This window comes from Zonotrichia leucophrys, chromosome 5 (assembly GCF_028769735.1).
Source record: "Zonotrichia leucophrys gambelii isolate GWCS_2022_RI chromosome 5, RI_Zleu_2.0, whole genome shotgun sequence".
NCBI classification, from domain to species: Eukaryota; Metazoa; Chordata; class Aves; order Passeriformes; family Passerellidae; genus Zonotrichia; species Zonotrichia leucophrys.
In genome coordinates, this window is record NC_088175.1 from 30,330,697 (window position 1) to 30,347,212 (window position 16,516).

General features: G+C 43.3%; 1 protein-coding gene across 11 annotated transcripts in view; it reads right to left on the reverse strand.

The window, feature by feature from the left end:
* The window catches only part of DPF3 (double PHD fingers 3), a 166,814-nt gene that overhangs the window by 95,566 nt on the left and 54,732 nt on the right, over positions 1-16,516 (reverse strand). For 10 of the 11 annotated variants that reach the window (XR_010440400.1, XR_010440399.1, XM_064713768.1 and 7 more), the window contains exon 2: positions 4,239-4,399. Coding sequence is in view for 9 of the 11 variants with exons in the window: in XM_064713768.1 (XP_064569838.1) it covers positions 4,239-4,399 (161 nt within the window). In the remaining 2 variants the exon portion in view is untranslated. Of the gene's footprint in view, positions 1-4,238; positions 4,400-4,543; positions 4,561-16,516 lie in introns of those variants that run through there. The other variant, XM_064713771.1, reaches the window with a different exon arrangement.

Sequence of the window (16,516 nt, forward strand, 5' to 3'; positions counted from 1 at the left end):
GATAGTCATGACACACAGAAATACCCAGCAAGAAAAGTTGGAGGAATTTCATTCTCTCCTCTGCTTTTCCTGCCCTCTATGTCCACCAGTTCTGGTTTGGCTCCTCTGCCCTTCTGCTGTTCCTGTTGTCTTGAAGGGGCTACAAAGCATGACTTCAATTCCAGACTCATTGTCCTCAAAAATCAGGCAAGACCACATAAGAGAGAGAATAGGAGTAGTGTTGCTATATCTGAAATTGTACTGACAGTGAACAGCTGGACAGCATCAAGGGGGTGCCAGTAAAGCAGAACAGCTCAAGGACAGGAGGATGGCCCAAGAGTTCTCTCCTCTCTTCTGAAGCAGCCAGGAGAGAATACCAGCTTGGGAACAAAAGCAACTCACCAGACCAAATGAGGACAAAAAAACCCCCAACTATCCTCTTACTTGGGGGTTGAGAGGAAAAGACAGTAACACAATTCACCTTGAAGGAATGTGCTCATCAAATTCTGCAGGTGAGACCTTATTTCCTTAAATATTTCAGCTGTTGGGCATGTCAGTTCAGACCCCAGCACTTTCCACCAACTTCCAAGGCCTTGGAGCATCTACGGCATACTGCCTGAGTATGGCTAAATGATGAGTACCTGCAGAGATTCTGGCTGTTTCAGGGCACAGAATACTATTTGACTTGGACTTTTCATGCCCTTCTTTCACTGATGCTCAGAAAGCCGGGCATTGTGCACAGCCCAAGAAGAACACATTTCAGAACAGGTTGCCCAGGACCAGTTTGGAAATAAAAAATGGGAATAACTAGCACTTATACAGTGTTTGGACACCCTTCTTCATGCCACTTTGCAAACATTAACCACTGCAAACAATTGCTATAATGACAAGGCGGATTGTGCCTGGCTCTGATGTGAGTAATTAAAGAGGTGGAGGCAAGAAGCCCCACCCTTTCTCAGCAGGTTCTGTGCAAGGACTTGAAGACAACACTGAAATGGCAATTACCAGATCAAAGCAATAGGACAGAAAATCAGCCCTCCATTGCACTGGCCTCCACAGAGGAGCCATTTGAAGGAATAATTACCACAGCTTTTGTCCCAGACAGAGAGGAGCAAAGATCTACTAGTCTGGGGGGAATTTCTACTAGTTTAGGCACCCCTATAAAAAAGAGCCGTTCTGGATTCAGCCAGGACAGCAAAAGCCAACTACACATGCTGAAAGCCCAACTAGAAACCTGAAAGGAGAATTGAGAGAGCCTCTTCCTTAGAGGGGGGCAGGCAGATCAATTAGAAAGAGATGATCCAGCATCCACCTCTGCAACCCTACAGGTAAGCCCTCTGTTGCTACTCGAAGCATGCCTGTTCATTAATATGCCATCCACTGAACTTAAAACACATACCAGACTTTCACTTCATTCAACCCACCAATGCTACCTTCATTTCTCTGCCCTGTTCCTCATCTGTCTCTGTGCTGGCTCACATGAATTGGAGATGGTACACAAAGGAGAGACAACAAGGAAAGGATCAGTTCTGAATGCTCTGAATGTAGCTCCTTCACAGGCAACCCTGCAGTGAAGATGGAAATAATGCATATCACCATCTTCAGCCCTCTGTGGGTTGTCTCTCTCTCTGGTACCTTATAGGGCAACCAGAGAAGGTTCCAACCATTTGCTTACAGAGGAAATAGCAGAACCTGCAGTGAGTTATGTTGTTTATCTCATTAGTGTAGGAGAGTCATAACTCAAAGCTTGTGTGAAAGGCCAGGGGAGGAGGGGAAAAGGAGGGAGTTATGTGCAGTATTGTGTGAAATTAACCCTGAACTGTTTATCATGAGATGTAGATTTCTGAGTCCTTTAACAAAGAGAACAGCAAGAACTCAGGTTAATATGCTGAGTTCCTGAGTCTTCTCTGTTTTTCAAGTTTGTGTAAGTGAAAAGAGCTCCTGGAGCTTTGCCATTTGTCTTTATCTAGTTTTTCAGGTTAGGGATAGTAAATGGTAGTGAGCACAGCACATAAGACAGACACCGGGAGGGCTGGCAGAGAATTTACAGAGTCCTTTAGTATGGGCACAAGCACATTGTGTACAGCCCAAAACCAGGCATGCTAAAACTGTAGAAGGCTCCCTTGACTCACCATAATACTACAAGAAATAGATTACAGAAAGACACTCAGGGGAGCACTAAATGGGCTAATAAAAATCAAGAACGAGAAAAGCAAATATGAGGGAGGAGGGTTGGTTCATTTCACACTGATTATTCTAATTCAAAACAAAGTCATCAGATTTGGTGGCCCATGCAGATGCAGGAGGCTTCTTTCACTTGATACTCTCTGTGAAGAATGTTCCACCATTAGTCTCTGGTGCAGACCTGCAGGAGAAAGGTCACCTATCCCCTTCTGCAGGGGCAGCTGCCAAACAGTTCACTATCAGAAGTGAGGAAGGAAAGATTTTCAGAATGAATTTGCTCAAAGTAGTCCACAAAGCTTGTGGCTGAGAAAGGCAAAGAATTTAGACATCTTAGTTCCTGGTGTGATGCTGTAACACGGTTATGATGATTCCTTCTGCACGTGTACAAATGCCAATGAGACCCACACAGGATGTTCTGTGTCTGTCTTTGTGGAAGATGCTGTTGACAAGACATTACTCATGAACACAGTGGATGTATACCTGTGTGTGTGTATATATATATATATATGTATCTTCTGACTGTGTTCAGAAGGGTGGGAAGGGGAAGGGGAAGGGAAGTTTATGCAAAGCATAATCAATTATGATTAGAGAATTTTCAGCTGAAACAAAACACTTGACTGTGGTTATGAAGCAATCTTACCAAAGAAGGGTCAGCCCAGAAGTTTAGAAAACTCCCATCTTGTGAACCACGTTCAGCCATCCTGAATTACCCCAGTAGTTTTTGTAGTTGAAATATTCTTTGGATATTTTTAACACTGTAAAAAGACCTCTTGTCTCCTGCACCAGAAGTGGCTGCATTTCATTATATAAACAGTTTTCTGGTAGTACTGCAAGACAACTGAAATCTACTTTTCATATTTTAGTAATAGGAAGAACACAAAGATCCTTCCTCTAGTGTATCCTAGAAAGGGGAGAAGGAAAGTTTCAGCTAAGACTCAGCTAGGCACTTTTGAGAAGCAGCAATTGTTTTCTTAGCCCCAGGAGCATAAAGGGATATCCTATATGTTCCTCTCACTTCATCTCCTGTAAACCAGACAGTGGAGGAGATTAGAGCAGGCTTCACCTTCACATAATTTCAGATCTAGAATTTGAGGGGGTGGAGGGTGAAGGTGGGAGGGTGTAAATATTGTTTAGAGAACTGGCACATATTTATGCACATGTGTGCTCGTTATACTTCCAGTGCCCATGTACCCCAGGTCTCTTCCTGCCTGGATTCTCTGGGCTGCACTAAAGAAGGGGGGAAAAAAGAAGTTAGAAATACATTTTGGTGCTGTTAAAAATCCTTTCCCTGAGCTAATTATTGGTCAGATACTGAGCTACAACATAGCCAAATTCCCCTTGGGGCTCAGAAGGACTTCTGTCTGAGCGACATCTCAGTCTTTGGTGACTGGTGACTGTCCTTTGCCTTTCAAAAAGGGATTTCAGATGGATTTGGTCTAACAAAGGAACAACTGACCAAAGTCTACAAAAATAACAGTGCTCTTTTCCCTTGAGCTTCCCTGAGCTGTGGAGCAGGCATTAGCCAAAGCTCCTTAAGGAAATGTACCAACTTCTTTCTGTACCCAAGGGAACCACAGCTCCAGAACTGATATCCAAGTTAACCTATCCAAAGCAGAACCAGGATTTATAGGTATATTTCTAACCATTAGAACAACATTCATTCAATTAATGGACTCTCCTATATTTTACTTCAGTTTTATATCCTTCCTAATATAGTTCCTTATTTTCAGCATTCATCTGAAAAGCTCCCACCTCCATCTTGGAGGTAATTCCAGTCCTTCTTAGAGCAGAGTATTGAGTCTTCTGCTACAGACTGGGATTGATAGCATGAAAAGAGCTACAATGATGCAGCCTTAGAAACTACCATGTCAGCCACCTCTTTGCATAGAGAGAGAGTAATTAGCATGAGCTCTCTGCAGTTACCAAAGGAAATCCCCTGCAGGCACAGAGGTTTAGGCAGTTTCTCTTCTGTGTGGCCTGTAGCAGGTTTGAGCTCCTATTAATTAAACCCCAAGAGGGCTCAGTGGCCAGCCCTCCGTACATGCATGTGCATACAGAGACACAGCACTACCAACCTGGTCCCCTGTGCCTCTTCTCCATCCAGATGTAGCAGTTGTTCTGAGCCACCCCAGTCTGCGAATCCAGGAAGGGCAGGCGGACGCTGCGCTCGGCACAGAGCCGAGAGTTGTAGCTGCGACAGTGCTCAATCGCCTCTTTGTAGAACTGGTCCCCGAGGCTGCCAAGAGAGACAGGGCACAGTGAGAACGATTGCGCTGCCCCCTCCAACAAGAGTAGGATAAGGGGACGTGAGGTTGGTTTGAAAATGGACAAACAGAAGAACTTTGCCTGGACAGATGCAAATGTTGGTGACACGAGATACCGATGAAGCAGATCATGCAGAAAGTGATGTCAAATTCATCAAAAGATCAGGCTGTCAGGAACCAGACACAGATCTTTTCAGTAGCAGCGTGGCTACTGAATGAGCAAATGATGCAATCACACTGCCCCATGACCCGGGGTCAGGCCCATGTACACCACAGTGAAATCATTTGATTGTTTCTCTTTCCCTGTAGTTTGTCCAGCCAATTCAGCAAACCAGTCATTTCAAACCCATGTTACAGCAACTGCTGCAGTATGTTTTAGGCAACCAGAAAGCCAGCCAAGTTTAGAAGAACTTTGCTCCAGCATTTCTGGTGCCAAAGAGCCCATAAGAGCAAAGAACATTGGTTCTCTTATTGTGTGCTTCTGAGGCATGAAAACACACCCCTGAATAACTAGAGCCATATCTGCAGACTAGATGTTTTGTCATAAGCCTTCCAGAGTTTTCCACAGTGAAGCCTGAGGTGCCAGGAGCAGCAGGCTACAGCAGCGACCAGTCAGATCCAGCATGGCAAATGCTGCTTTTCTCTGGAGCCCAGTGGGAATAACAGTTCTAAAGACAATGTCACTTACTTCATAAATAACTGTTTGTTCAAAAATTCTGTAGAATCTTCATCCTCCCTTGAGATAGGTTTAAAAACTCTGCCTGCTGGAGATTACCAAAATCCTCCCTCCAAATTTTTCTAAACAGGGAAAAGCATCAAAGTAAAGCTACCCTGAGGACACAAAGCAGCTGTCATGCTGGAGCATTGCAAAGTAGGTGGGCCACACTGCTGAACCTCATTCTTGATCTATTGTCAAGGTGAAATTCACTCGTGACACGAATAGCTAGGAAAGCTACCTGTTAGGGGTAAGTTCATTAGAAAACAGGAGCAGAGTGATAGATGGCATAACTTGCTCTGACTCTGATATTCATTAGTGTGCACAAAGAGTATAGCACATAGAGCAAGTGAGCCAAAGGGATGCATGCACAGAGATAAAAGGAGCTCCCTTTTCTGTTCTATTAGTTTTTTCTGTAGGCACAACTGGCATTTTAAAATTTTGCACACCTCTGAACGTCAAATCAGTGCAAATTGCTCTGTTTTGCCATCTGTATCTTTTTGTGACTCACATCTTTTAAGTGACTCCTCAGTTGTATCTTATGATTTACATGGAAGTCAGGCACTTCTGATCTTGGCCATACTGGACCAATATCCTGTCACTGACAGGGGCCATAAGCAGAGGCTTCGGGAAGAACAAAAATACAGCAAATACCAAGGGAGGCACCTCGAGTTCTCCCTTCTCAATTCTGATGAGCAGAACTCAATTTACCCAAGTCTCAGGTTATCAAATGATGGGGAGCTCAGAACATCCTTTTCCTACAGAGACTTCCTAAGGGGTTTTTAGAGGTTTTGTGCAGCAGTGAACATCTGTGTGAACATTGTGCCTCACGAACCTGTCCTCCCCCTGCTGACCACCAGCTCCTGGGCAGCTGCCAGCACAGGGATATGTGGAGGGCAGCTGAAGGAGAGAGCTCCCTGGGCTGTGCAAGCGAGTGGAGGGTACAGCATGGGCAGAGCTTGCACAGCAGGATCCCTCCGGACACTGAATCCCCTGCAATGACCTCAAACGCCCTTTTCCATAAAAAGGCAGGGGGGAAGGGAAGGGGAGCAGGGGAGAAAGAAAAGATAAGCTGCTCTACTATACAAAGAATGTGACTAGGAAGAAATGAAATCTTATTAAAAGCTGTAATTAAAGTTGTACACTTGTGTAATCAAAGTCAGTAACAAGGAGACCCCAGTTGATCAAAGATTAACAGCTCTTTCCACAAACACTTGAGCTTCCTCAGAGCTATGTCAGATTCCTTCTATATTAAACCAGAGATGCTCTCTAACTAAGGAGTTTACCGGAAATAAATAGGCATAGCTATGTGACAAAAAACTGCCACCACTGCATAAGTCTTCCTTATGCCAGAAATCACTTCAGTCATAAGCATATGTACACCACAAAGCATCCATATTGACAAAAACAATACATCTCAGCATTAGGGTATGGGATATATAGGATCTGACTGGAGATTGCTTCAGTTTCCATCTTGCTCTAAGACTGAAAATAACTATAAGTCTTCAAATGTAAAATATTTGGCTTTAAATCATACTATCAAGTAAATTTCAGATTTTTCTAAGCAGGATAAAAGGCCATCTGAGATCCTAATGGCAGAGAAGCAACCAAGCTAACGGGTCAAATTCACTCATGACAAAATCTTGCAGCCTAGCTGTTTCATTACATTTTCTTTAAAGATTTTTAAATATGCGGTTTTTTGCCTTAAAGAAAAGTAACAATTTAGAAGTATTCAGTCATCTCCATATTTTAAGAAAGCTTGCCTTGGCTCCACTACTGCAAGCATGATCAAAAAGTGCAGTTCTCTAAGTATTCACTGGAAAGCTATTCAGATACTGAGACCTTGAGGAATTACCCTGGCCTTAATTATAAATGGAATTATTTTTTTAAGTGACAAATAATCAAATATAGGAAAGTAAAGAAATGGTATTTCCTCATGACAGTCATATGTCAGTGGGAAACAGCTCCCCTGAAATTTTTTTTGGGTGCCTAGTTGTTTTGTTTTACCATTAGTTAGGGTTTTTTTAAAGAACTTCAAGCTTAGATATACTTTTTCCTTTTTTGTGTGCTACATATCTAAACACAGCATGTTTTATCTTATGCAGGAAAAAACAGAAAGTGTACTAAAATGAGGGCAAAAAAGGGGAAGAACAGTCCCATTGTGTTCCTCATTGCAGAGTCAGGGAGGTGGGACAAATCCCAGCCCCCTCCCAGGAGGTTTGCAATAGAACTGGAGAACAGACAAGGGTGGGAATAAGACTGGAAAGCACAAGAGCTCCAATGAAACTCAAACAGATCCGTTGAGTTTGAGCAAGTGAGATACAAGAAGAAGAAAAAAAAATTAATATTATAAAATGTATCATATGTCAGAAAAAAAGATTAATTATCTGTTACATGCTTCATAGTTTTCCCAAACTGTGTTGCTATGGAAGACTTCCACTTCAACTCCTGAAAAAGTATCTGTAAAAACTATGGGGAATTTCCTCATTATTTTTATGAAAAGTATGTATGAGTCAGTGCTGTGCAGTGACTGACTGCAAGGGTCAATTCTTCCCTTTGGACAGGGGAGTTAAAGGTCACACAGACTTGTCTAGATTGATATTAATGACACAAAATCATCAGCATATGTGCAGATTTTAAAGATGCTGGGAAAAAGCAAGGAGCAGACATGAACAACTGCTGGACAAGGAAGGCAAATCATACTGAAGGCAGCACAACTGGAAATACAGAATACAGTTGTCAGCATGCTGTGAAAAACACACAGCCCTTCAGTAGAGAGCCCCAGGTGAAACCCCAGATGTTTGGGACAGGCATGTCAGTGACACTGCTGGCACACACACAGGCTTTGCACTTACATACCATGAGCACTGAAATAACCCAGTTCTGGCTAACTGATAAAAGCTCCTGCACTTGGAAAAGAACAACCTATGCTATTGCATACTCCTGAAAAGCTGCATAGAAGGGGTGAATGTTTAGTGAGGTTAGGGGCTCTTTATTGGTGAAAAAAGTGGGACTGAAACTAAAGAGCAGGCTGGGAGCAGTGGAAGCTCAGTGAGAACGGGGAGGTGAGCACTCTGAAAGCATCAGCGGTCCTGTGGGTGCTGGGACTGCCATGAGGGCCTGGTGCAATTCTGTGCAGCCTTGCAGGTGGTCACTGCCATGACAGCAAGCACCAGCACAGAAGATCAGAGTTTGTGACATCCTTGAGGTCACTTTTCTTTTAAGTGTTAAGAAACTGAGGTTTTCTATCATGGAATCAGGTCAGCTAATAACAAAGCCAGGGAAAAACAATTCTTCCCTTCCTTCTTCAATCTTTGCCTGCTAGCTCTAACTAGACCATAAGGTTTCTGAGCAGACTCCAACTTACCACTTCTCTATACAGTACCTAGTGCCATGACTCTGCCGTCTAGGCATGCCTTCAATAAGAGGGGAAAGAAAAAAAAAGAAACCCAAGAACTTGCCTTTCTTATAAGCCCATAAATTTGCAACAAGGACCAGGAGCCTGACTTCACTCCAGATGTTCAAGATGTTTCTGTGCTGACAAGGAGTCCTGATGGGCCCTGAAAGCAGCAGAGCAGCTCCCCACCACTACTTTGCAGTCCATCCTGCAAAGTCACATATTTTTGAGTGTACTTACACCTTTTAAAACAGCTACAAAATAGGCCGAATCCAGAGCGCCCCTCCTGCAGTGCCTAACACAATTCAGGTTAGTACCCAGAGAAGGTGAGCACTTGCTGAACACCTATAACTAGCCATGCTCAACAATGATTACAGGTCCACATCACCCTGGGAAAACTTGTATAACAAAGAACCAGTCCTCCTCAAGTGCAGTTCCTAAATTTCTACCAGACACCTCTGAGTATGAATCCAGATTGTCTCCAGTTCTTGAAGCCAGGCCTCATTCTAGTCATTTCTCTCTAAAACCATGTTCACTACATGACTAGGCAAGTAAAAACCTGATAGCACAGGAAGAAATGACTAGTCATGCAACAGAAAGCAACAGACTTTTTCTTCTACAGTTTGCAGTGGTCCTCAGCCACAATCAAAAATGTGGGCCTTGCTTTCCTTAAGACCATGGACTTTTTGTTTACTATACATTTAGTCTCTAGTCTTACATTTTAGATCATTTGATACTGTGAGGTACAGCGAGGACAACCATAAAAGGCCTTTTAAATCAGAACTTGTTTTTCAGCAGCACTGCCTTCCAGTTTCAAACTGGGCGAGATCTGAGAAGTGGTATGAGACAAGTGGTGCAATGCAGGTTCAGAAGATACTTCTTATTCTCCTTTCGGAGACACTCATGAATGAGTCTGGAAATAAAACACCAGTGAGGTCTTAGGCCTTCTCACAAAGTTGAACAGAGACTAAGAAATCATGCAGGCACCACCTGAGTTATCAGTTGCCTGCAACACTGGACACCATCTTGGACAACTACGTGTCTTGGCAAGTGTTGAGAGAGCTGCACTGAGCTGGCTATACTATTCCTTTCCAGCAGGTCCCACGAGGCCCCTGACAGGCAGCTGCTCCTTCTCTCTATGACCTGTGACACAAAGAATGCCACAGGGCTCAATTCTTCAGCCACTTCTGTTTAATATCTGTGCAAAACCTTCAGGGAATATGATGAAGTATCTATGCAGCAATGCCAGCCATGACATTGATGACATGCAGTTTATGTATCTTTTCTCCCCTCATGCCGACAGCACTCTCCCAAACCTCACAGTGTTGAAAGCAAGGGCAGCATAGCTGGCAGAGGTGAAGTCAGAGGAGATCAGAATGAGGCTGATTGGAAGTGGGAAGCATTACAAACTATGCACTAACATTGTTAATGTGGACAATCTTACAGACACAATCACCAAAAGGGCCTTTCTCTCCCTCTCCAGTCAGCATAATTCTCTTCTCAAGCTGAAGCCTGGTCATGCTCGTGTGTGTTTCTCCCATCTGGACTGGCCTACTCTGACCCTCTACCTCAGGCTAGATGAGCAACAAAGACAGAGCTAGTTGCAAAACTGTGGTATCTCCCCTGCCACAAAGCAAGCCAAAGAAGCCCACAGTCCCCTGCCCAACCTTGTGTCTTTTCCTCACAGACTCTGAAACACCATTGATTTTCATGAAGAGCAGAGTGGACTAAGTTCAAGCTGCTTGAACATCTGCTTCTCCTTTCTATACCCAGATGCAGCTGGAAACCTGTGCTTAGCAGAGTCCAGCATCACCAGGCTCCTGCAGCATCTTCAGACAGCACACCTTCAGCTCCAGAGCATCTTCCCAGAAGAGATAAAGCATTCTGTTTTGCTCATCCCCACATTACGTTGCAAGATGCTAACATAACATTCATCAAAAGATCCAAGCAAAAGAAAATATGACATATTCAAGAGTGTTAGACACTATTGAGCATTAAACAACAAAGGGCTGGCTAGGCCCCTCCTTTGGCTGCACTCTCTGGAATTTCTAGTTTATAGGCAGTGCTTAATTGCTAGAAGCATGCACCCTTTGCAACTGCATCAAGGTAGAACGTAAAGATTCAAGAGGAATAGAGAATGGCTTTCCTGGTGTTAGGTGAAGCATAACAGACTGCTCAAAATCCTACCACAAAACCTGATGGCAAGCCAGAAAGTGCAGGAATGTGCAGATTCAGTTTTCTCATAGTGGTCCATTGCATCTGTCCCTGCACAACATTTTCTAATGATGTAAGGGGTGTGAACGTGAGCAAAGGCAAAACAGGATTTCCAGATGTGCTACAGAATGACTCAAACTTTCTGGGCTCTCGGTTTTTTAACATAAACTTGGCAGCTTTCTAAACACATATCTGCACTCTCCAAGAGCCAGAGTCATTGAGACAGCTATTTCATTTCTATACATAATTTCACCTGATAGACAACATGGAGACTGTATAACTTTCCCCAGTCTGGGAAGCCATGTCAGAGAAAAAATGGCTAGCAAGATTCTTTTGGTAGTAGGTAGACTACACAAATCAGACCACTAAACAGTATGCAAAGCAGACAGTGTTGCTGGAGCAGCAATGATCCAAGAGTAAACAAAAGACTTTCCAGGAGAGTTAACGCCTTTCATTGGAAGAACTCATGCAGACAGGTCAAAATAGACAAGCTTCTAGCACTTGTTCACTGCTCTGTGGCAGGTGCAGAGACTGTATGTGGTTCAAGGGATTAGGAGCCATCAGAGAGCTGATGACAAGATCCTGAGTCAGCACTGGCACAGAGCAGACATTACAGCAATCAAGAAGATGCCCTGAGCTACAAGTCTAGGTTGAATCCAAATCAGTGTAAAAGCAATGTGAGGTTTTTTTGCACCCTCCTCCAAGCCCTCAGCATTAGCAGTCTATGTAGAAGAGCAAAGAAACCCCCCTTTTGCAGGTATTTACTGGAAGACCTCCCCTGATGGGTTGGAAATCCCTGCTGGCCACTTGTGGCCAGAATCAACAGGGTACTCACTGCTTGAATCACGGTGTGATGCTGATTGGTAACAGAGAGCGCAGCCTCATAGAGTGAGCTACATTCACTGCTCTGGAAACAGGCTTAGGCTGTAATTTAATCCACTGTGAAACTACAGGTATCATCTCATGCAAAAAGTCTGTCTTTGAAGAAAAATGACAAAAGGTAGGCTTAAATTACAATTTGAGGAAAATTGATCTGATTAGCCCCATCCTCACATGTATTGTAAAAGTACGAGAGCTCTGCTGGCATTTCCATTTAAAGAAAAGAAACAGCAGCACAAGTTAATACTGCCAAGAAGAGTGTGGTACATGATGGTATCTTGCTGACAAAAAATCTGGCTTTCAGGGTAAAGAGCTGCAGCCCTCTTTGTGCAGGAATAAGGATTAGAACAAGAGGTGCTCCTTTTCCTGCAGCTGTGCATGGCCCTGCTCAGGGCCTGCAGCCGCATTCCCAGTTCTTGAAGCCAAAAAAAGTGGGATCATTCTGCCCATCTCACTCACCTGTTAACATGCAGAGTTGTTGGCTGGATACAAGAGGTATCTGTGCAAGCTGATGTGTACGTAGGAAATTAGGTGTTTCAGAAGGTTAAGTTATCAGCCCCATTCAAATACACTGGACTGTGAACAATTATACTACATTGCATGCGGTAATTTGTCCACATCTTCTCTTACTTTACTTTCATTTCCATGAAGAGGCATCAGCAACAATTTCCATGTCATACATCAGGCTACCTAAGTTGTTTCCAGAGACAGACATTGCATGCAATCTCTATTAGACTCAGCACAGTGACCAATTAGGTTAATCTCAGAGGCAGACTCCTTGGGGATATCTCAGAGCATCTATTCTTTCTCAGGCCAGAGTTTCTGTTTTAAAGAGATGCAGCATCATCCAATTAAATGAACAACAGGTGTGAAAGGTAATAACCTAGACCTCTTTTGTGTCTGAAGACAGCACTCAGAATTCAGCTTGGTCCTAACCTCTCCTAAAAGGTCAAAATTCTGTCCAATTACTAAAGGAATGAACTAGCGAAAACTTCAGCAACAGCATTAGATTGGACATGACAACGTCTAAGGGATTTCTTTATATATATTTTTAGAAAAGCAACTTGAGCTGCTGGGGCCTGGGGTCACCAGAATTCTGTTTGGCTTAGTGCAACGATGGTCTTACAGGCGAGATGTAGTCAAAGACAAAGTCTATCCACTCAGCTCCCATGGTTCTGATTTCCCACAGTGATCCTATCTTTTGCATTCCTGGTAAAAACCATAATCTATCACCTAAGCTGGCACCAGGAAGACAGCAAACCAGACTTCTACAAATTACTCTGCCGTGACTTCCTTTGTAGCTTTAATAGTTGCCCTGCAGAACACCGGTAACACCCTACACTTACCTCAATAATAAATCGTGTGCATTACTTCAGGCACTGTCTGTACTAAAAAGATGCTCAGATCATGAACAGAAATCCTCTCCTAGCTCTAGCTGTGCCAGCTAAAAATATCACCCATTCCCTCCTACCCTGCTGCTTTTCACTGCTTGTCTCCCAGAGCTGACTGCTCCCACACCTCCTGCCAGTGGCAATGTTTGTGTGAGCACTCCCTGACTCAGTTCAAGCAAGGCCATTCGATCTGTTCGAGCAAACCCAGCTGACATTGCCTGGAAGAGCTGAGGGCAAGCTCACAAAACCCCTTCTGCCTCCAGAGGTATCTCCCGCAGTACAACCAGCTTGGGTTGGTCTTCGTGGCACACCTGTTTGCTTGCAATGGGAAAAGGTCTGGCCACACCACCAGGGTGGGAGCTGGGTCACTCAGCCAGCAGCACAGCCCTTTTGAGAGACACAGCAAATGCAAATGGAAGTTGCATCATTGGCCCAAATGACATCAGTTAAACTGACAAGAGCATTCTTTTTCATGTGTCCCTAAGTATCTCATCTTTCATGAAGCTACATATCTCCACCACAGCTCAACAGGCAGTGAGATGCCAGGAAAGACCGGGGGTATTGCCCCATGCTTTAAGCCATGTCAGAGTCCCAGTTGTCCAAGCTCTACAGCATGGTCCTGGTCTGACTGACCTCTGTTAGCCCTCTTGGAAGTTCTCAGGCTGGGATTTCCCCTGCACCTTGTGCAGTTATTTAGTAGACAAATATACAGTGCCATTCAATCCAGGTGGCAGAATTTAAAAGAGACTAAAATAAACATGCAAGTAGAAGAGTAGTACAAGTGTTCCTAAATGGCATGCAAGCTTCCCCACTACACTGAACTGTTATTACATTAATATTTTAGGTACTTTCTGTCCTTTGACTAGAAAGAGTTAGTAAACTCACATTTTTCTGCTGGCTTGTCTCTTTTGTAGGAACCTTGTATCTCCTGCTGCAAAGGAAATGCCACTCCAGGAAACAATCCTTTTTGCACAGGTGAAAATGATCACACAAGCAGCAAAGCAGAGATTTATATAGATCTAACATAAAATCACATAATTATTGGAGTTTACTTCGCCTCTGCAGTCAGCCTTGGGAAAAAATCAGCTAGAGTCAATACTTTGAAGTTACTAAACTTGAATGGGTAGCACTTTCAGGTCCTTGGTCATGATCTATGTGTGACAAACTGAATACACATGTAAGAAAACACTAATATCTACTACGTACCTAGTCAATAATTATCAAAAGAGGAAATTATGTTTTCTGTTCTCTATAAAATCATCTCATGCCTAGATAACTAAAGTTGTGTTTCTTTGAGTTATTATTCCTAAATACACAGGAACAATCATTCTGGTACTTGTATAAATCTGCTGGCCTTGGCAGATGTACAGCAGGGATATACTTGACTCATGCTACGTAGGGGAATTCCCAAGATGACTGTGAATTAGATTTCCTTTTCTCACCTCCTTCCCCCAGCTCTACGCACAAATGGAAGTAGGGCAGATTATGGTCATTCCTCTGCTAAAGTTTCATTATTACTCCTCCAAAAGTAACAATAAAAATTGTAAGAGGTGAAACATGCATCCAACACATCATCTCACAGCTCCCCCAGCATAAAGAATGCCCTGTATTGAGAGCACACTGGAACTAACTCAAAGGTCTAGGCACAGGATCTTCTGCACCTGGAGCACATCCCATGGGAGCAGAGCAAACCACCATTGCAAATACTAATATATAATTCTGAGGAGTGATGTTTCAAACACCTGTGCCCTGGTTTCTGTAGATATTTATGCAGCACCCAAGAGGAACTCTCTAATAAAGTCAAGAAAAAATGCTTGCCACAATCAGCTTTCAGAAGCTCAAATATCTGATGGTCTTTCCCATACACATGGACTTTCCTTGCACCTCTTTTTCTTCTGCCTTGCTTCCTGTTCTCAACACCACTTTAACTCAAGTATCAGATTGAGGTGGTTATTTCTTTAGAACAGTTAAATTAAATAGAAAAGCTTTGTAATTCACTTAACAGTTAGCAAAGCCTGCAATACTGTTTTGCTGCAATTATCACTGCAAAACAACGATCCTTTCATCTGCTCAAATAACTTACTCTTTTGGCAAGTCTGAAAGACTCCAGTTGTTTAATGCATATCCCCATCATGCTAGGGCAGACTTCAGAGTCACTTTCGGCCCTGTGTATTGACTGAGGTCTTCAAACTCTTGTGATGAAACCCTGCCTGACCATCAGGTCCCAGTTCAGCACAGCGTGTTATTCAGAGTGCAAGTCCCCTTCAACTCAAAGTTAGGCAGATACTTGAATGTCTTGCTGAACAGAGATGGCAGCTGAACAGAGAGCACATGCTTCAGTGCACTTTTAGAATGAGGTCTTAGATGCAGATACACGTGGGCAAGGCTGTTCAGGTCAGTTTATCATGTTTTCCCAGCTGGAACTAGCCAGAGCTAACACATTGGTTCCATTTCTTTCTGTATGTAATACACTGCAGTAGTTAAAGCTGCAGGTCACAAAAGTGTAATCTAGGGATCATGAGACAGTCATTAATCAATCAACCAGTGGAAATAGGAGCTGAGTAGATATCATTATCTCTACATTACAGATGAGACACAGAGAGTTTGCATAACAAAGCCATAGAGAAAGAGAAGTCACGTTTCTTATTTCCCAGTTTTGCTCCATCTTTTCCTCTGAAATTTGTTTTCTCACTCTACAGGACTTCATTCCCCAACTGCCATCCAGTAATTTTCTTGGTTCAGAGACAAAGCTGACACCAGATCATGCTGAAAGCTAGTTAAAGCTCTTCTATACAAAAATCTGTTAAAGAAATACAAAAGTAACCTTTCTTTTTCTTTTTTTTTTCAGATATCCTGCAAAAGCTACCTGAACACTGCAGTGACAGTGACAATAACAATGACAAGCAAAAACAATGACTGAACGAGAGTTCGGACATGGAACTAAACTGCATACAGCCTCCACTTGTCTGCACCCCAATTAGCAAAGAATGGAGACAAGCATCACAGTGGTCTACAAACAGGACAAGAAAAAGATTGACAAGTAACTGAAGGAAAAGAACTGCAGGAGTCAACTGTCAGAGCAGAGAGGTTACAGAAAAAGAGAGAGAGAGAGGTTTGCCCATTGCCCTGGAGTAACGGCTAGCCTTTAACACATGGCCTCTGCTTCTGTCAGTATTTCTTCTTGGACAGGTTATCTCAGGAATTTATGCTTTCCAATAATTACCTTTCAGAGGGCTCTCACTTATCTTGCAAGAGGAATCCAACAGTAACCTGACCTGCATTGCTCATGCAATCACCATCCACCCCCTCTAACCTTACATCCCATCTCTCAAAGCAGAAGCAAGCAGCCCTTCCCAGACTTCCAGCACTGCACCAGCAGCAGCTGATAAAATTGCTTGGCAAAGTTGATAAAAATAAGAGTTTCAATGCTTAATGTTACATAAACACAGGTGAGCCAGCAGGCAAAAGCAGTACAATATTACAAGCAGGTTAA